This window comes from Camelus bactrianus, chromosome 2 (assembly GCF_048773025.1).
Source record: "Camelus bactrianus isolate YW-2024 breed Bactrian camel chromosome 2, ASM4877302v1, whole genome shotgun sequence".
NCBI classification, from domain to species: domain Eukaryota; kingdom Metazoa; phylum Chordata; class Mammalia; order Artiodactyla; family Camelidae; genus Camelus; species Camelus bactrianus.
This window is the reverse complement of record NC_133540.1, coordinates 51013194-51034948: the sequence shown is the minus strand read 5'-3', so window position 1 is coordinate 51034948 and position 21755 is coordinate 51013194. Positions and strand designations below refer to the sequence as shown.

Below are 21755 nucleotides of genomic sequence, written 5' to 3'. Positions count from 1 at the left end.
TTCCTCGGAGGCTGTCTGTTCTGACCGTCCCACCCCACCGTCGCTCACGGTCCTCATTTCATTACGGGCTCCCTGAGACTATGTGACTAAACGCTTTCTCAGAGCAGGCTGTGAACACCTTACCTATGTTATGTTATAGCACAAACATAAATAGCTAAACCTAGTGTGGGGAATCTGTGCTGAATAAAATCACATGATTTCATAAGAAAACATAATAGAGAGAAAAAAATAAATTGATAGAACTCAAAATAAGGAGAACTCTACCATCATAGTAGAAAAAAACCTACATAAACCCATGTGGTCACTGAGCCAAGTTCCAGCTTGGAAGGGTAAATGAATGTGCATGATTTGGAGGACAGGACAAAGCAAATAAAAGAAAGCAAATGCAACATCTGCCCATGCTGGAAAAGAAATCCATGCCAGGAAGCCCAGATGCCAGCAAGCAGCCGGGTCTCTGCTGTCACTGACATTGGCTGGCACCCACCACTCCAAATACAACCACAGCTATGTTTCCAGGCAATCGTCACAAAGAAACATAGGCTTCACATCAAAATAACTTAAAGAAGAATTGTAAAATGTGAAAATGAGTCTGATTTTAAACAGAAAAATCTAGTTATAAGCAAATAACAATTATAATTAATTATACAATTACTTGTGTGGGCATACACATACACATAGGCCACCTTTATATTTTTATTTTATTTAAATATATGTGTTGGCCGCCTAGGCCTCAGCCATGTTTGAATTTAGGTGGTAAGTTTCCTTGATCAGAAACCAATAGGCCAGAATCTGTATGACATTTTGTGCAGATTCATGCACACAGTGAATAGCCAGATCATACATAAAATGACTCAAATTTTAAAATATTGTTTAGATTATACATAATATAGAACATAATATATGACAACAATAAACACTACATATATTTAATATTTTTGTCAGAGAATTCTTGGAGGTCAAAAATCTTATTGTAACTTTGTAGAGGATAATCTTAATAAAAAATTTAAGAGAAATTACTAGTTTAAGTACATTATTCTCTACTGCCCATCCTTCTGACAAGTAAAATAAAATGTAGGCACACAATTCGCAAGGATAGAATTATTTTGAATACTCAAGGGTTCTATGATCGATTCATCTTTTCTATGCTGAAATACATATTTTAATACATTCTGAACAATAATCACTGCCTTTTAAAAACACACTCTAACAACCATAATTCAATTACATGATGATGTCTCAGGGCATTATTATAAATGTACTGCTACGATATATAGAAATAATACATTTTCCCCATTTCCCGCTTGCCCTCCTTCCATACACAGATTACATGCACAAGCACACACATGCAGACCTAAAATCTACCGAGCAAATCGTAAGTGATGCTTTCAGGGTGGCACAAAGACATCTCCTGATCCAGAACGGAAGGATGCTGATTTCACTCTCGCCCGTGCCCGTGCCCATCACAAGTCCACACGACCCCGGTACATAGAAGAGGGTGGTGCCCGATGACGCCAAAGCCTATGCTGTCGGGTTGCAGGGGCTGGCCCCGGGCTTGGGAGCGCTCTCTCCTCTCTCTTCATCATTTACCTGCTTCTTCTGTACACCCGGGACAGGGTGCGAGCAGCCCCAGCACTCCTTTAAGTCCACCTGTCCTCCCTCCACACGGCTCTCTGCTGCCCTTTTCCTTCTGCTTCTACTTTTCTTTTTGTTGTTCTCTGCTTCTGCTGCACATATTGGACTTTGTCCTGAAAACCTCACTTTCTCTAGATACTTCTAAGTAAGAAGACCTCCTTTCTTTCTTTAGGGCGCCCATTATTCCACAGCCATCACATATAATGCTTGATCTTTTTGATTATCTGTTTCCTATGAAAGTATGAAAGAGGCTATTCTAAGATGATAAATACTAAGCTGACCTATGTCTTTTAGCTTTTGCCAGAAAATTTCCAAAATGAGAAATTATGCTGCATGGCTGTCCTTCTTCTCCACTTATGTGTAATAATTACAGTATTGATTCTCTGACCTGCTTAAACTAACATTTTTTCAGTCACAAAACAGTTCCTGTACTAGACGCTGTCCTAGATGCTGGTGGCACCATGGTAAGGAAAGTTAAATACCATGGCTCTTGAATAAAAAGCTTCAGCAGTGTTACCAGTTACACAGGGTACCACACACAGGCCAGCCACTGAGAACCGCTTTAGATACATATAAACTAACCTGGCCACCAAAATGAAAGAGTATTCTCTCCAGTCTTTGCAAGTACTTCTCTACATGACAGATAACACCCAGACAAGGTTCTTAAGGAGAATGTTTAGTTGTTCATTCACCCTTCACTAGGGCACAGCCCTCTTTCATGGGAGAAATTACACAGGAAGTCGTAAGAAATGAAAAAAACCCTTTGGGAAGCAATCTGTGGCATAAAACATTATTATGGCCACAGCACACTTACAGCCAATAAAATCTTATAGCATCCAAGCCACATTCCAAAGACTTTTTAAAATTTGTAAAGGCTACACTTGATGCGAGATAAGGGAGGGGCAAGCCCATAGCCTTCTATAAAACTGTTACTCCCTGTTCCACCCACTGAAACAGTATGTAAAGTAAAGCACACATATCACAACCAGACATTAATCAGTTTCCACCTCAGATATTTCATTTTGGGAAAGTATCCTTATTCAAGATTTTTCTAGAATAAAGAACTGGATTCTGTAAATTGTTTAAGGAGAGAAAAGAGCCAGGATGAATTCTTAACCTGGGAGTCATTTTGTAAAACTGCAATATTCATTATCCTGGAGGAATCTGATTTCTCTATAATGTTTTTATCACCAATTACAATCTACATACCTGTATGGCTGCGGATATGAACTCGCAGTGTACCACTGCTGGCAAACTTCTGGCCACAATATGGGCAGATTTTCTCCTTTTCTCCTGTGTGTGTCTAAATGGAAAGGAAAAAAAAAAAGGGTTGAGGATAAATATAAAGAATTAGGTACAAATGATTAAGTGCCTCTGACAACAGTAAATCCTTTTTTTTCCAGGATTACATTTGTTTAAAATGATTTAATATCACAATGAGATTTTAAACAATTTATTGTGGATATTCCCACTGGCTCAAAAAAACCTCTTAGAATCATGCATTAGTGTTAATCTGAAAATAATTCTGCAGTTTACTTTTTAAGCGTTTATGGAGTCCCCATCTAAAAATGATTAAGTTATACAAAACCGGTATATGCTAGCAAAACCACATAATCAAAATGGGGCTGCAGCTGCCCTTGACTGCTGCCAAGAAACAATTTCTTGGGAGCTTTTTTCACATTCTTTGTGTGTATTTAACGCTTGAGGACAGAATTAATCTCAATAAAGTAATCTGTTACTTGCATTATGTTTGTCTGACTGGATTGAGTTTACTGCAAAGTACAAAGGAATAGAAATCTGACTTGATCTTTGAAATCAGCAGGTGCTAATTGAACAGTCAATTTGAAAGAACATTCCTGCCCTCAACATACCTTTAATCTGGGCATCAAACAACCACACGAGGAAAGGTGAATGAGTATCATCACAAGCCAGTTTCGACAAAATGTTCGAGTTCAAAGAAAAAAGAGTGACCTCTCCAAAAAGAGGAGGCAGATGGAGGGTTTTAAACTTGTCTCACAATCTCATCAGGAGGCCAGTGTTTCTACCAACATCAAAATGGGTCATTCCAATAAACGCGAGGTCAGAGCTATTTTTCAAGTCCCATTGTTTTTCAAACTCAGGAGAAGGGAAAAGTTGGGAGAAGGAGGCAAGGACTTCAGACATCTGCACATTCTCTCTCACTGTTTTTAGAATTTATTTTATTTTAACTTTAACTTAAATATTAATAAAAGCATATAGTGAATCATCTGGGTTACCATCTTCACCACAAACCAGAGCTTCCAGGGCCTGTGTTTGCATTTGCTTTTAAGAAAATTACTGGCAAGTAATATCATTTGAATTTCCATGAGCTACTGTAAAAAGAATAGGAAAGGTTTTTAAAAAATTATGGGTTCCAGAAGGAGAAGACACACTGGCTGGGACAGAGAAAAAGGGATGGGACAACGATGTCCCCACCTGACAACCTCAAAGAACCACAAACTCAGCAAAACATTCTCAGCCTCCATATTAAACTAATTGTTAACTTTAATATAATTGGCTTCATAGTCTTATTGGTTGATACTTAACTTGTAAATTTCCATATTTGAATGATCATCTGTATTTGGATATTCACTATCACATTTGTAATTTTTAAAAGAGTTACAAACGAAATACCTTACCCAACATCAGTGTCCTTTAGATTGTTTTCCCCTTGGAAATGATTTATATTAACTCAAGTGTGAGGAATACAGTCTAATCAGTGTCCACCTTAGCCAATGACACTGTCTACAACAGACATTTCCTTGATTCTACATTTGGCAGGCACTTAACTTTCCATTTTCACTACAAGTCCTTACACAAAACAGCTATACATTCTTTATACCTCAGCAAGAGCTGCTACTCCCATGGTCCACATTATGGTTCAATTTAAAGGAAATGGTGTAACATTTTTAACGTATAACAGACCTGTGTTCTTCTTCCCTGACAGAAGGGACAAAATATGGCAATTCTTTCTTGATTAATGTAAGGTTGTTTAGAAATTGTACACATCTATTATTACAACACTGGATTATTCCAAACAGCCAACTTCCAATTTATTTGTAATATCTTTATAAAACCCACAGCATTTCTTGCTGCTACATAAATATTTCATCGTTTGCTTACAAGACCTCCGTTGCTTACCCTTCAGTGGTATAAGGTTCAAAATAAAAGGCATTAAGGCAACATTAATGAAAAAAATAAAAGTGTTCCTTTTGGCTTAACTCAAAAACATATCTTATTATTAGGTACAGAATTTGATTAGTTGATATTAAAAAACACTGAAAGTATAATACTAAAATTTCTTAAATTTGGATAAGAAAGCATGGAAACAGATCACTGTGAAAATGATATTGGGTAAATGAATGAGACAAAAATGAACAATATACTCCAGAATGTAGTCTATGACAATCTGTTATTGCAGACAAATAAATGTATCTCTCTTGAAAACACACTATACTTTTCACTCAGTGATTAAAATGCAACAAAAGCGTACTAAATTCATGCAAAAAAGTAATCCAAGAAAAGAAAGTTGAAAGACTAAACTATTCAGAGATTTGAAAAGAGAAGACCATATCACTATTACTGAGCATTAAAGATACAGGAAAAGAAATTTACTCTTCTCAGTCCCTTTGAAACAGCTGTATTAAGGACAGGTACCAAAATTAAAATCATGACATGGGAGTCACTTCACATTGAATACTTACGGGGCACACCGAGCAGCAGAAAACTACCACACTTCACACTCATTTCTAAGGTCAATGTTAAAACTTTAAATTGCTTTTCTTATAATATCAATTTTGCTATTTTAAAGATACACTTAAAATGTATTTAATCAACAAATAAAAATAAACTGTTGATTTGCTTGAGCCAATTAGCATAACATAAATAAGATAATCTCCAAATCACCATCAGTAAGAACATCATTGTATTTGAGCTGGGCAGGAACTTCCCTAGGTTCTAGGTTCTAGGTTTCCCTAGGTTCATGCAAGATGAAGAAGGACCACTCGGCTCCTACAAGAGCTCAGTCTAACAACCTGTCAATAAATATCAGAACTAGCTTTGAAAAATAAAACTATTCAAGCTCTACTCAATATCTTTCAAAAGAAACCTATGTTAACAAAAAAATGTGTAAAAATCGAGAAGCTCCCATCAGGTACTTTGTATGACCCATCTATAGGCATAGCTTCGGACCATGTGGAGTCCAGACCCAGATCTAGGTCTGCTTTTATATGATAAATATGACTCTTCTGGTAAAATGAAGAAAACAGACATTTGCTGAATGTATCAATCATGCGTTCCTTATTTGTCATTTTGAGTAAATATTTTGATAAAATTGATTATCACATGCTAATTAACATACATGCCTGTTGACATTAAATATGTAATCCAGTCAAATTCGAGGAAGGTTTCTACTTACCTTCTTGTGACTTCTAAGCACTGAAGGTGTAACAAACGCTTTATTACACAGCTCACATCTGTACTTCTTGTGTCTTTCATGGACCACCTGGACATGAACATTTAAGGTATCCTTCCTTTTAAAGGTAGCATCACAGTGATGACACTTGAAAGTCCTCTCACCTTAGAAATGAAAAAGTCAAATAAGAGAAACACAGACACACAGCAGGGTGCTATTAAACCCCCTCATGAGTACCAGATTCAGTGTTGTTTTCTCCAAAAAGTAGTTAGCGTGTTCACAGCTCAATTTATCATAACCATTAAAGGTCATTTTTCCAACACATTTTCAGTTCCATATTTGCTAATTCTCTGTGTGAAGGCAAGGAGGTGGGGGAGTCTTCTAACCATCTTAGACCCTCAGTGTCCTTAGCTGGAAAATGTGAGGATTGAATTAGCTACTTTTCTAAAGGTACCATGAACTTTCTTTAAAAGTACGTATTTCTAGGGCAGGGGTTTGGATTTGTGGTAAGTAGATACTTGTGACAAAAGGCTTCTGTCCAGCAGAGTGAGCTGCCTTTGGGGTCTCTCCTAAACTCCCTTCAAACCCCCCACTCTCTCCCCGGCCTTCAGGGACACAAGCAGAACTGGGTCACAGGCAGCAAGCTGGAGGGATGCCCCTGAAGGCATATGTCAGAGTGGGCCCTTCATCCCGGGACAGGAGCAGCCTACAATACGCCTTCCTTCCTCAGCACTATCTCAGGACCTCGGACTGGAGGCTCTCCAATCAGTCCTTGGTCTGCTGTGAAATGGCTGGAGAAGGGGTTCAACTTCCAGGCTCTCAGACAGTGTGGGAGTTGCCTTTCAGAGAGGAATCTGGATTGGGGCAGAGGGATCCAGAGTGCTATTACCCTTTTCTACCCTAGATCCCCTGGGGACCTGGGAAAGTTTTCCTCTTCTTGTTCAACAGCTTATGCTTGCAGGAAAGGAACTCCAGAAGCTGTGTTTAAGGAGTTTATGATATTTTTAAAACTTTCATATCGTGCTATGTCTAAAGTTTAGTGGTCCATTTTAAATACATTTTAAGCTAACAATGTGCACAATTAGAAAATAGTGATTATCTCCTAGGAAGTTGTAACACACATGTAGTCTGTATAAAGATAGACTAGTATTTGCAGATATTTCCTCTTTCTAGAGAAAAATTGCAATAGCACAGATTCACATATTATACCCACTATGAGACAAAATCTGCAGATAACTTCCTACGTCTGAATAAGAGAACACCTCAATTTCAACCAAGCTCTTCTAACTTCCCTCCGTTTTCACTAGTATGAATTTAAAAATGTGAAGATCTTATTATTTCTCCATACCAATTTTAAGGAAGGAAGGACAACGAGAAAGAACAAAAAAGGCAAAGGCAAATTACCCTCCCTTTGTCTTTTCAAACAGAAGTATAGCTTTTAATTTAAAGTCTCTTAAAGTCTCTAAGGAAGTTGTTGAGTTGTTGAAATTTGACGCTTGAAACAAAGTCACCCCCAAACAGGGCAGGAACTGTGTCGATTCTGAGAGCTGTGTTTACGTGCAGCCTTTGTGCATGTTTGTTGCAGGGTGTTACTGTTGTCACCTGGTTTGCTTTATGTATCTTTTCAGATTTATTTAAAATTTTATTTGTATAAAATATATACCCAGTGAGAGTAAAAGGACAATTGATAAAAGATTGTAAATGCTAGTAATACCAAATCTATTCAAGCACTGGAAAAAAAAATACTCTAAGACTGCTCCTATCAATGTATTTCCATTAAATCATCAGGTGAATCAAAATATTGGTTCTTGTACAGAAATCTCATCAAGCTATACCAAGGGAGTCCATGCCGTTCTTCTTCCATATTTTAATTTCCAGATTTCTTTGTTTTAACTTTTATCAGAATTTTAAAATTCTGATACTAGATTTTACCTGATTTTTATCAGATTTCTTTACCTTAAATTTACCAGGATTTTCCCCTTTCTTAAAGCCAAGAAGCTAGCTACTAACTTACCTTTTGGTTTTCAGTGGATTAGATAATAAAAATGATTTCCAAAATAATTATGACATCTTATTCTTCATATTTTGAGCGAGAATGCTGATGTTAAGTCTCTAAAACAAACTTCATGTTTTGAAATTAAAAAGGTTTTTGTTTCTATATTGTATAAGACAAGACCTACTCTCTGTCCTTTCCATTTGCACCACTTTGGTTTTGCCATCCTTTTAGCTCACTAGCCTTAACTGATGTTTACCTTAAGTAAGGCATTTACTTACTCCATTACCAAGGTGACTTTCCTAGCTAAATATCTTGATGCAGCTTTATAAAGTCTCTGACTGAAGTGGTGATCAGCATTATATTAAACACAGAACGCACAAGCACAGTCTACACCTGGTCACTTCAATCCTACGTCTCAAGTTGATGACAAACAATAAGCTGAAATCAAAAGTATTCAATTCTTTCTATTAAAAACTCCTTGCTGCTATTAAAAATAAAATTTCATCTGTGCAAAAAAAAAAAAAAAAAAAAAAATTCCCTGAGCATCAGATCAAGTTTAGCCACGTAAGTCTTAATGGTATGAATGAGGTTCCCTTGTCTAAATCCCTGTTCTAAAATCCCTTCATCTCATAATAGTTATTTTTATCAATCAAATGATAGTGAAATGGGATGGAAATTCCTGCTGTTACATGACATATTTTATTTCTTAAATACACAGATGTTCTTTATAAGGAAAATGTAAAGTAGTGCTAACAACTTCTCCAGAGCTGTAAGGCGAGCAGAGAATGGCTGAGATCACAGCACTGTCTTTCTTCTAAGCAAAGAGGCATTTTATCACAATCATTACCACTCGATAAACAGAGAGACTTCAACATCTTTATTATGTTGTATTTCAAATACTTTGACTTGACCAGAGAAAATCTCTTCCAAGATGCTAGCCTATCTGTACAATCAAATGTCAAGACTGATTAATTGCTCTGTGCTCCTCAGAAATATTAAAAATTTAATCAGCTGTAGAAACTTCATGTTAGAGGATGTTCCACTGAAAAAACAACTCGAATTAAAAGCAAGCATATAAATATTATCTATGTTATACCATTTTAATTTAATTTTAGATACAGTAATGTAGTAAATCTCTGGTAACTTCAACATCTGAACACAGAACCCACTTTAAAACCCCACTTGGCCATAACACTTTCTTCTCTGAAATAAAGTGACCTCCTTCAGCAATACAGCTATAAATTGTAGTATTCTAAAAGGAGCTCTGAGTGTAACCACTAGACAGACTTTCATTGTATTTATGTGAATAACTTATTTCCCCTGCCCAAAAAAAAAAAAAAAAAAAAATGCCCTTGCCAGACGAAGTAAGAACTCAGAGGCAGTGTAGTAAGCAGGAGAAGCACCTGACCATTAGAGGCATGGGGGCTACCCCTAGTGCTGTGCAACCCTGAGTGTGTCACTATGCTTCTCTGAGTCTCAGTTTTCTCAATTCCCCTCAAATTAAGAGGTTAAATTACACAGTAACTCTGATCCTTCCCAGTTTTAAAAGTCTGTGAGCTAATAAAGTCATGCCAGATATCTGCATGTTTTAAAGAGTCAGATTTGTTTCCTTAATCATTACATTTAAAAGGAAACAAAAATGTCTGTTTCAGAACAAATTTCAAGGATACTTTATTGACATGACATGTTTTCATACACAATCTTGAAATAGTGGGAAAAAATTAAATAAAATGATGAATCTTACTGTGGGAAAATAAAGCAAGGATAAAGGAAGAAAAGGTGAAAGGCAGTTATCAGTCCTTTTTAAGTTTAAAAGCAGATGACATAACTACTTACAGGTCTGCTTCTATGACGGCTACATTCACAAAGGTTCTAAGAACGCAGTGTGAGGTAACTCCTTTGGTCCTCAACTGCCCAGACTGTGACTTACTGTTATGGATGAGCAGGTGTCTCTGCAAAGAAAATGGGGTCCGGAACAAAGCTTTACACTCCTCACACTGGAAGGGCCTCTCTTCAGAGTGGGTCTGCAGATGAAAGACACGGTCGGAGTCAGGAGGCTCTAGAATCAACTGGTCATTACAACTGGAGCCTGATGTGAACGAGGAAAGACAGGAAGGTGGACACTATCCCATTTCTTCTGGTGACATTATTCCCCATAAACTTGGAAACACAAATATGCTGTGTTCACCGGAGAAAAACAACTGTCTTTTTAACATCTCACATGAATAATTAACTTGATACATAGTAAAGAAAATCGTTCCTATAATCTCAAATGCTCATCTCAATACACACTAAGATGTCTCAGGATCTACTTTGCCGAGTGAAATGATACGTAATTGCTCTAAAGATTAAACCTTCTTTATCACTGGACAAAGACTTTAATGATGCTGGTACAACATTCTCCACACAGATAAAGGACACTGGTATAAGGGAGATTGTTTCCATCCTTTCTATTTCAACTTGACTGAATAATTTCAAGTCATTTTTAATCCTAGGTGCTGCTCTTCCCCTAAATCAAACTAGAGTATTTACTCGTGTTATATTAATTCTGGATAACATTCATTAAATATTTATTGTATGTCAAATGCTAGGTTAAACACTTTACATGAATTATTTCACTTCATTCTAACAGCAATTTGATAAATAAAATACTACGGTTGTCCCCATTTTATAGATAAGAAAACTAAGGCTCAAAAAGTTTCAGTAACTTGCCAAATGTCAAACAGCATAGATGCAGCAAGCATGATTAATCACATGACAGACAAAAATAAATGCGTAAACCAGCAACAACAGAAAACCACCTGCTAGATCTGAAAGTCAAAAACAAAAACAACAAAACAACAACAACAACAACAAAACCCCAGCTTATTCACTTCACCTATTTTCCATTACACATCAGTATTAACCCATTTTGCCTAAATAAGAAAATAAAATTCTATTCTACCCGATGGTAAGAAAATAATGCTCACAAATGCTAAAATATAGAAAACGGAACTATGTTTTCTTATTGCAATAAAGCAAATCACATAATTGATGGCTTTTTATGATATCTGTGATATAAAAATAAGGGAATAATTTAAGGAAAGGTCACTTTATTCACAGCATATAGATTTATACCTGATTAATGAACATTATAATATTAAAGGTACAAACATTACCTATTAACATAATGTTAGTGAAAAGGGATTATCATGCCTGTTTTCAACTGTAAAAACATATTAAAAGGATGGGAGGAACAAATATTTAAAACTCAGGATAAACTACAGATATTCAAATTGCTATTTAGCTGGGAATAAATATATCCATGAAATAGAACAAAAAGCAGGTTTCTTTCATTACATAAGATATATGAACATTTAATATAGGAAAATATGGCATTTCAAATTGGGAGCGGAACAGTGGATTATTTAGTAAATGGTTGTGAAGCAACTGTATAGACATTCAGAAAAAATGAAGTTGTGTCTATTCTTCACCCCTTAACATCAATAAAATTTTTTGAAATTTAAATTTTTTTTTTAATTTTTGAAAATCATTTCTATTCAGATGTTTTTTCAAATGTGAAGAGTAAGACACTAAATATAGTAGAAGAAAATACGAGTGAATATTTAAATAATTTTTACTGTTATTTACTAAAAGGCTTCTAAGGATTCCAGAAACCCAGGAATTCAGGTAAGGGAAAGGATTAAATTTAAAACTGCAAGACAAAAACGTTTGGTGTAAAAGACAATAGTTACAACGTCAACCAAAAGTTTAAAATTGTTAATATAAAGAGTTATAGCAAATTAATAAGAAAATGTAAAAACTCCAAAAAGGGGGCAAAAGGACTCTCCTCCAAATAGCTCTCTTAAAATTTCATTCATTATTTGTTTTGTGCCAAGTCTATGATATGCACTTCATGCCACTGCATGCCAGTCCTATTTTACATGCTGAGTATATAGCAGTTAAAAAAAAAAAAAAAGAAAAAGACAAAAGTCCCCACTATCATGGAGCTCTTATACTGGTGGAGAAAGGACAAATTAACAAACAGTAAGTAGGAGATACATGCTACAGAGAAAAATAAAGTAGGGAAAGGGGACAGCAAATGTTTCAGAGAACAGGGCAGCAATTTTAAAAGGTGTCAAGGAAATTCTGGGTGAGAAGTGACACTTGAGGGAAGATCTGACATAAGCAGGGGAGCAGGTGCGCGTCTCTGAGGAAAGAAACTCAGAGACGTCCCCACAGCCTTAGGCACACTCTTCCCTCCATATCCATGGACCAAAATCCAAGGACGCCCAAGTCCCTTATATAAAATGGCATAGTACCTGCATACAACCTATGCACATCCTCCCATATACTTTAAATCATCTCTAAATTGTTACAGTACCTAATACAACGTAAATGGTTGCCAGTGCACAGCAATTCAAGTTTTGCTTTTTGGCACTCCCTGGAATTTTTTTCCAAATACTTTACATTCAGTTGGTTGAGTCTGTGGATATGGCACCTGCAGACACAAAGGGCCAACTGTATACCGTGATCAAAGCAAAGGGAATTTGCTAAGAGAAGAGATGAAGTCTTCCTTGGAAGGTGGCAATTTAGATTCCCAACGCAGGGATATTTCCCCTCTACAATACTGCTGAGAGACAGCATCTTATATTTCTAACCAAGGGTGCCCCTAGCAAACATTGTTTGGAACACATCAGCTGATTCAACCAGTAATTTGAAAGTTCTGCTTCCACATGGCCAATATTTATTACAGCTAGTCTAGAGCCATAGAGAACAAGTTTATTCTCTCTTCCATAATGAAGCTGTTTGAATATCTGGAAACAGCAACCATGTCCCTTCACAAACTGCCAGATAACAGACACCTGTGGCTTCACTCATGAAGATACAGTTTTCAGGCACATCACAATAATAGTAAAGCAGAATTTTCTGCATAAAAGAAGGCATCCTGATTTTTATCATTCATATGGAACAAATCATAGCAGCTATACCTACTCCTCTAGTGGATAACTTGTTTGCTAGGCAAGATAGCTAAATAAATTGGTAATCTTGCACTGAACTTTATGGGTCATCCAAAGAGAAATGAGTGCAGATTCTTATAGTACAAACAGACAAATAAGCAAGAACGGACCAATCCTAGTCCTATCAAAAATTACTCTCTCTAAAAATTAATACCAGTCCTTCAACAGGAAATTGTTTTCTTATAGTATAAATCCTCAGAAATTAACAGATAATAAGAAACAGGATGCGGGTAAGATTCCAAATATTTGGTCATGAAAGATAGATAGGTAGATGATACAAAGATAGAAAGTAAAATGTATATGCACGTTGTGTGTGTATTTAAAACCACCAACCACATATTCTCAGTTGAAACCCTCATAAAAACTAAACTAGCCTATTTTCAACATAATACAGATGCAAACCAAAGTCAAAAGATCTGAGTTTAGAATCACTTTCTAATTTTAAATATACAACACCCAATATGGATATTAGGTTCAAACCCTGTTTTTTACTGAAAATACTGCACTTCAGCGTATTTTAATTATCACATACAGTTCTCATTTGTACATCTCTAATTCTCACTGGTTCAGGTTTGCAGCATTTTCTAGTACGATACAAATTGTTATATGAGAGAGAAGGATGTCTCTTTTTCAAAAACATAATACTTTTCCATTCAATTAACTTAGCTGCCACAAACTAACACTGTTGACATCACTTAAAATTCATTACCCCGTAATATTGAGGGTTCACATAAGTATTCTTCCTGCCCTCACACTAAATTGCCCCCGTTTGCTATGTTCTATGAATTTCAGAGTTTACTTTTCAAAGTTTTTTGCCTTCTCTGAGTGTAACAAGCCATCACCATATTTTCTGGCTATGGCTAACCTAACTGAGCTTGGTTTTTTTTCAACCCTCTTACTTAATCTTCTCATAGATCCTATGGGCTGAGTCAATCAAGCTTGGCAGAACTTCAGGTAGAATAAAAATGAAAGGGTTAAGGGCCGAAGCTCCATGTTATACTAAATAACATGTTTTAATACATGAAAAAGTAACATACTGGTAGTGGAGAATTAATTTAATGATTATGGAGGAAAATGAGCTGTTTTTATTTCCTGCCTTGTCTACCCAAAAGGGGAAAGAACAAAACATTTCTGAACCAAATCACTCACAAGAGCAAGTGCTTATCAGAAGAATTTTTGTGAAGAGGAGCTGCTTTTTAATATATGACACTGATTTCCAAGAAGACAAAAAGGAAGCAGTGATAAGCATCTGCTTATTAATGTTACTCTTCCTAAAACACCACATAAAAGAATTTTGAAGAAGGAAAACTACAAAGGAGCCCTTGTCTAACAGATATTGAAACACGTTAAACTGCAATTATTAAAATAGTATGATATTGCAAAAGAACAGAGATTAAAAGGAACAAAATGGAGTCCAAAAATAGATTTATATGAGAGGTTTTTAACAATGTGATAGCAGTGGTTATGAATCAATATTTCATTCCATACCTAAAAATAAATTATTGATGGATTAAAATACCAATAAAAAGGAAACAAATATAACTTTTAAAAGAATTGATGAGGATTTCCACAATCTTGGAATAAGAAAGTTTTCTAAGTAAGGCATAAAGCTCAGAAGCTGTAAATACTCAGAAGTCATACAACACATAATCCATGTCATACTTAAAAACGTAAAAATGTAAAACTTCTTTATTCCAAAGATGAAAGTTGATAGATGAGAACAAATATTAGAAACTAAAACAAATTAATATTCATAATATTTATAGAACACCTAGAAATCAATGAGAAGCCATAAAGAGGCCAGTGGAGAAAGGACACAGAGCACCTACAGGCATTTCTCATAAGAAATGTAAATGAAAATTAAACATGAGAAGAGTAGAAGTTCACCCGCGATTGCTAAAATGCAATGAAATATCAATTCTCAGACTGAAAAAAAAAAAGGCTGATAGAATCAAATGATAGTGAGGGCACAGATAAAGAGGCACTTCCATCACTGCTAAGTGAAAATTGAGCTTTTTCAGAAAGCAGTTGGGTAGGAGTAATCAAAACTTAAAATAAATTAATATCTGACCCATGAATTCCATACAAGATCTGTTTGCATAAATACTCCTGGCAAAGTCAGTTTTATGTAAAAAGATGTTCACTGATGTTATCACAATAATGATGGTTATGAAAAGTGAGTAACTGTATGAATCTACCTGAAAAAGCTCTCCAAGTTATGATGTTAAGGCAAAGAAGTAAGTTCCTGAATGACATCTATGTCATAAAACCATTTACATTTAATTAGACTTATTGCCCCAATGGGCAGCTAAAACCTTTTATCGATGCTCCACCCAAAAGAACTTCCCCTTACACAAAAACCTTAGTGTGGAGTGTGAAAGTTTCCGAGGATTCACAGGTGATGACGGGGGTGCCTCGTACAGTGCAGGCTTCCTGTGCACACTCCCATCCAACCTGACACTTGGGAATCTCTTCTCACATTGTCTCTTTCCCATTCCAATGGTCACCTTCCCAACTCTGCCACCCAACCACCTCCAACTCTTGCCTTATCAATCTTCCCTACTCCAACCTGTTACAGCGACTTAAAGTATGTCAAAGGCATTATACGGAGGATAAAAAGTAAATTCTACTCAGTCTACAAACTATCCTCCAGTTTTTAGGGTCCCTGGCCTTTGAATATAGCAGTAGATGTAGCAATAATTAACAAATTATTTGTACAAATATCTGTACAGTTTTTAATAGATCTGGGGACACCCAGAAAGCTACCCACTGGGGAGGGGACTGGAAATATGGTGGGTCAGAGAAGGGAAGGCGGCTGGGGCCAGGGGATGCTAACCTAAGCTGCGTAATTGATTACCCACGGATTCATGTATGATTTTAGGGATTTATTTAATAAGATGTCTACTACACAGAAAAAAAGGCAAAAAAAATTTTTTAATTAAATTAAGAAATAAAGAAATGTCACCTTCCTCTCTTCCAACATGTTCCTTTGTGGTTTTAAGAAGGTTATGGGTGTGCAGGCAGGTCAAGCGAGGTGAGCTCAAACCCCTGTGCTGGGCGGGGGGCGAGGGGGGGCTGGGAAAGAGCAGAGTGGAGAACAAAGGCAATACTCCACACAAAGGCGAACTCTGGAGGTAAGAGCCAGTCTGCAGCTTTAAGGCACAGGCAAGAATCAGAGGCTAGGGATTTGGGAGACAAGGCCCTGTGCCCACAGGAACCTGGAAGAAGAAAACTCTGAAGAGCAACAAGCAATGTGCATGCAGCTCAGGCAAACACCAGGGTACAGTCTTTAGCTGACCACTCTTCGATGACTATTTGGGGGTTGGGGGAGTGGAGGACATGGAATAAAGCTGGGAGGGAGGTTCCTATATTAAAGTCAGAGAATAAAGGGGGATCACCGATTTGGCAGTAAGTGGGCTACACGTCAGTTACTTATCTCAGAGCCAGGAAAGGGTTCTGAAAATTACAACAGTGCAGTATCTTCAAATTAAAGTTTAAAGAGTTCTTAAATATCTCGAGTTGATAAGCTCAGGGCAGAAGGAATACGACAATGATTTTTCAGTGTATCACCAGATCAACTAATATGCTCATAAAGTCAAGAGAGAGGGTGCACAGAAAGGTCAGAGCACTACAATGCATACTGCAAACAGAGATCTAAAGAAATCACTTCTCACGCTACAACTACTTCTTAACTGAGAATATTGTATCTTCTTTATTTGGGATAATCTTCTCGTGGATTTGTATTCACTCAGGAAACATCTGCCACATTCAAAGCACAATGTCAATAGGTGCTATGAATAAAAGTCCAGCATCTATCTTCAAATCTCACTGTCTATCTCGTACAGGAAATAAGGGGCTTATGTTGGAAAATGTATAGTGCCGTCTCAACTTCCGTCTGAGGAAAGTAATTTAAATAAGGTAAGTAATTTGCCATTAGCAACATAAGCTTCAGAGAAACGTCTGTACCTGTTGTTTCCTTCTGTCAGGTTCGATTCCTGCATGTCTCTCTTAGTGTTGTGAATGAAAAATATTGCCAGCCTTATCAGTACACAAAGGATGCTGTGGCGATCAAGTCACCAGCCATTACCATTACCACCACCCTCGGCAGAGGGAACTCAGGATGCAGACAAGCAGACAGCCTGGCCTCTGCTGCCACCCACACTGTGCACCCTGAGGGAACTCAGGAGGGGAATGAACAGGACACTGGGGACACTGGCCTTAGATAGCTCAGTGCGTATCAAAGGAATGATTTCAATGAGCCTAGACTTTTGCACCTTCCCATACATAGAAAAGTGCTAAATTCTTCAACTGGAGATATCTGTTTTTCTTTAATTAACTGTAATCTTTTGACGTTCTGACTACCTGGTCTTTGTGGCAAAACTCCTATATATCCTGGCTCCTCCCCTGCCTCTTCAGAGCAGTCCCTCAGAGTGATCTGAGCGGACACCCCGGGTTACGTCTTCAGAAAATGTCTGCTGAATAAAAGTTAACTCTCAACTTTTAGGTTGTGCACTTCTTTTCAGTCAACAATGTGAGGATCTCATCATGGTGAATGTGCTTCTAGGACACAAAAGTAGGTAATTCCGGATAATACACCACCTTAAATGAACCACCCGCTACTTCACCCACGGCACACCTGAGGAAGAAAACTCTGACGCAAAGCTGAAGGAAAACGTGGCTGTGATGGAATTACTGAGCTTCTGTCTTTCAGTCTACAATTTGGCACCTTCCTTAGAATCTGTCAAAAATTTTTTTATTATGTAAAATTTATGCCATATATTATGGTTTTAGAACCTAATCTCTGATGTTTTTATGGAGAGATTTGTCCTTTTCTTTAAGGTCTAATAAAATTTCACCTGGGCGGGCAAAGTCTGATTTGCAGTCTCTTTCAAACTAATCACTACCAAAAAAATAATTTTTTATCTAAATCTAACACACACACACACAGAGATTTACATACACACAGGTGTATTATTTCATTAAATGACCGTTTATTCTTATTTTTTCCATTCTAATTTTTAATGGCTCTTCATGACCCAGTAAATTACTTCAAGACCCACAAAATAGCCATGGCCCAGATTAAAACTCACTGGATGGGATGTTAGTAGTATAGGAGATCCAATTGAAATATTTTAGGAACAATTGTGACCAGAGTTCCTCACAGGCCTCTAATGTTCATCCCTGGAAGGGGCCAGGAGAAAATTTGAACAGACACAGCTCTGTCCTCCAGGGGCTTGTTTATGACCTAATCAGGACAAAACCTCTCTGTCTTCATTTCCATCTTCAAGTAGGCAGTGCCGGCTCCAGGATCTAAGACTTCAGTCCATCCAGACACCCTGCCTAGAGCAGGAGGAGGTCACCGTACACTATCTCAGTTTTGCTCTGCATTACATTTGAGAGGGAACAAAACGAGGGGGTGAAGACTAATTAAGTAGTTTCTCTTTCCTGCAGTTCTCTAATGTCTGTCTAATTGTGATTTAAAGAATCAAAGCATATAGCTGGATCCAGGTAAACAATCTTTGTTTTAGCTAGATCCTAAAAAATACAACTACAAAGGATTAGGGAAAAGGAAAACTTACTTGGACCTATTGAGCCTGTAAAACTGGCAAGATGACGAAAAACTAATTAAGTTTCAGAAACAGAAATCACTCCTTCAAAATGTCATGCCATGTTGTCATGATCACAATAAAATAGTCCCTTTTCAAGCAAATCCAAATGTTAAAAGAATTGATCCCAAAATAAATCAAATACATATAATAAAAATGCACAAGCTACATAATCAAAACCCCCAAAAGAATAATTAATTTACTTAAAATAACAAACATTGGTCATGCTACAGGGGGAAATCAGTCCGACTCTTAGTGGTTTTTCTCTGCTTTACTTGCATCTCGTTACTTTTTAGTTTTGTAACATGTCATTAATGAATAATGACAGAAGAAAAAATCGATTCGCTTTTTCCGCCATAACTCTTAAGAGAACATTTTAGACATTTTCACGTAACCATACCAAACCCACGCCAGGCTCGTAACACAGTGAGAAGCACAGTGGTCCCCAGCAGAAGGATTGAATGTGCTTTCCACCCTGGAAATTACAGGCATCGTTGTTTCTGTCCTTCCCAAGACATCATTATTACTTTCATATGATTTATGGCTGAAAGTATGAGAGATGGTGCAAAGATCCTGTGCCAAATTCCCATATGGCATATAATATAAGCCAAACTGTGAAAAACTCGTAAATGTGGGTAGATCAGTTTCATCAAAGAAAGGAGCAAGAGGGTTCCAGAGACTGAGCAGGAAACTGGCCAGATAATTTTTTATAGGCATGTAATTCCAAAGCAGCAGTAATGAATGTGGTCCAGCCTCTGAACATAGAATGCTTGAGTTAAACATAAGGGCGGTCAGCAAGAAATTAGGCAGAAGCGGTCTGGTACACTGTCAACCAACCCTGTTTATTCTTTCATAAAATCCGCCTCTTTTTCTTTTTAGACTGCAGCTGAAATTGATATCATAGCTTCTTAAATGATTTCAAAAAAGATAAAATGATGTGTTTGGAAAGTCCAAATAAATACAGAAATAAATATAGTTCCAATGGAATATTGCAAATAGAAAGTAACAAGTTATTTGAAAAGACATTTTATATATATATATATATATATATATATATATATATATATATATATATATACACACACATACACACATATATATTGTTTAACAGCATCCTAAAATTGTCAACCAAAATCAATACGCAAATATTTATTATATCACAAATTTAAACATACATTTCTAAGAATTTGAACATCTTTGCAGATTTTCTGAATTGAATTCAAACATTAATTATAATATATATTATATTACATATCTTATACACAAAGTAGATAAGATAAAACTGACACATTTGGTAACAAGAACTTGAGTAAAGTGTAGGAAATGCATACAAAAATCAATAGAGGAAATGAAGAGTTTGTAACTTGAAGAAAGTCCCATTAGAAAGGAGGGAAGGGAAGTTGGAAGTCACGCTGAGTTGTCTTCAATACGGTTCACACAGAAAATAGAGCGATACAAAGCTGGAAAAGGAAGCTGAGGTCACGGTGTAGAGAACTCTGAATGACAGGCTAAGGCATATATATACTGTAACTTACGTAGGCACTGGAAATCTACTTATAATAGTACAAGAGTACAAGAGTGATAGAGCTGTGCTTTGGGATGATTATCTAGTCAGCCGGATAAGTGGGAAGTGATAAGTAACAATAAGCTGAATTAGATGGGTATTAACGTGATGGAAGATGAGCGATAATCGGATGTTGGAATGGTAAATGATCAGATAACTGTGCAGGTGATGAGACAGCATAGAAGGTAGAATCTTCAATAATTAGCTTCTAATTCTAAAAAGGGGCTAAGACTAAAGAAAGAGACAGGGATAACTAGATGCTTTTTGTCATTAACAGAAATTAACAAAAACTTCCAAAAGTGACACATTATCTGGAGCATGTTAAGTTCATTATGTCAAAAAGATGCCTAGTTATGTATCAAATAAGCAGTAACAAATGTGAGTCTGAAGCTTGGGATTAACAAAACAAATCATTTCGAATTCATCAGTACAGAGTTTGTAGCCAAAGTCATGGATGTAGCTGGCATAGAAGACCCAGACGAGGCCTACAGCCAGAGCATCCAGGATGACCAAAGAAGTGTCCAGAGAAATTGGCAGAAGACCTAGCAGAGTCGCTAAAATGGCATCACAGATGAAGAGAATGCCCAAAAGGTAACGTAAGCAAGGATAGTTTCAATAGAGAATAAAGGCAGAAACAAGGCCCCAGGGGTTATGGGCTGAGTGAGTGACCAGAAAGCAGAAGTAAGATCTTCTCCAATTATTTCACATGTACAGCATGCCTCAGATATACGAAAACTTCTTTAAAGGATAAGCAGCTGGTAATTACATCAGCAAATCAGCAATATATATATGTATATAACAATATTAATAGGCTTTTACCTTCTTGTGATTCTTGTAAACATTTCTGTGAGCAAATCCCTTTCCACAAAGCTTGCATTTGTAAGGCTTATCTTCACTGTGTATTACTTTGTGGGCACCCACTTGATCAAGCCTCTTGAAAGATTTGTTACAAATCTCACAATTATAGGGTCGTTTTTCTGTGAAAAATGAGTGGAGACAATCTCATATCTATATAAAGGCAAAGGATAAAAAGGGAAACAGCCTTACCTTGTATTACTTCTTATGGATAAGTCAACTAAAACATGATCGAAACAACTGAAAAAAACTACTACCCAATCCACCCCTTAGACGTGTGAGCCTCTTCACCAGAGAAGCATGAGCTTTTCTTTATTCACCTACTTTGCAAACTAAATATATAAAGTAGCTTAGACATAAAGATGAAGTTTAAATTCAAGGAAGAACTCTTAATCCCAGATGAAAAATCTGCTGATCAGTGTGAGTTTAAGTCAGGGCCACACCTCTGAATGCTAAGGGTGAGCGACCTAACAGCGGTGGAGGTGAAGGACAGGCCTGCCCCCTGCCCGGCCAGTGGACCACACCCAGGCTGAGCTTCCGGTCCTCAGCAGAAACTAGACACTTGGGTGGCTGTGCAAAATCCACAGTTATGCAATATTCATGTAATGTTGACAACGAGATGTTTCAAATAAAGCGTATCTGAAGGCTACCAGTTTTCAATCTTTTCTTT

At 36.9% G+C, this 21755-nt stretch overlaps 1 protein-coding gene across 3 annotated transcripts in view; it reads right to left on the bottom strand.

The window, feature by feature from the left end:
* PRDM5 (PR/SET domain 5) overlaps positions 1-21755 on the bottom strand; it is a 161170-nt gene that overhangs the window by 57760 nt on the left and 81655 nt on the right. For all 3 annotated transcript variants that reach the window (XM_074341504.1, XM_074341506.1, XM_074341503.1), the window contains 4 exons: positions 21050-21207; positions 9991-10084; positions 6068-6228; positions 2842-2935 (listed from right to left, as the gene is read on the bottom strand). In XM_074341504.1, the coding sequence (XP_074197605.1) occupies positions 2842-2935; positions 6068-6228; positions 9991-10084; positions 21050-21207 (507 nt within the window). The remainder of the gene's footprint in view (positions 1-2841; positions 2936-6067; positions 6229-9990; positions 10085-21049; positions 21208-21755) is intronic.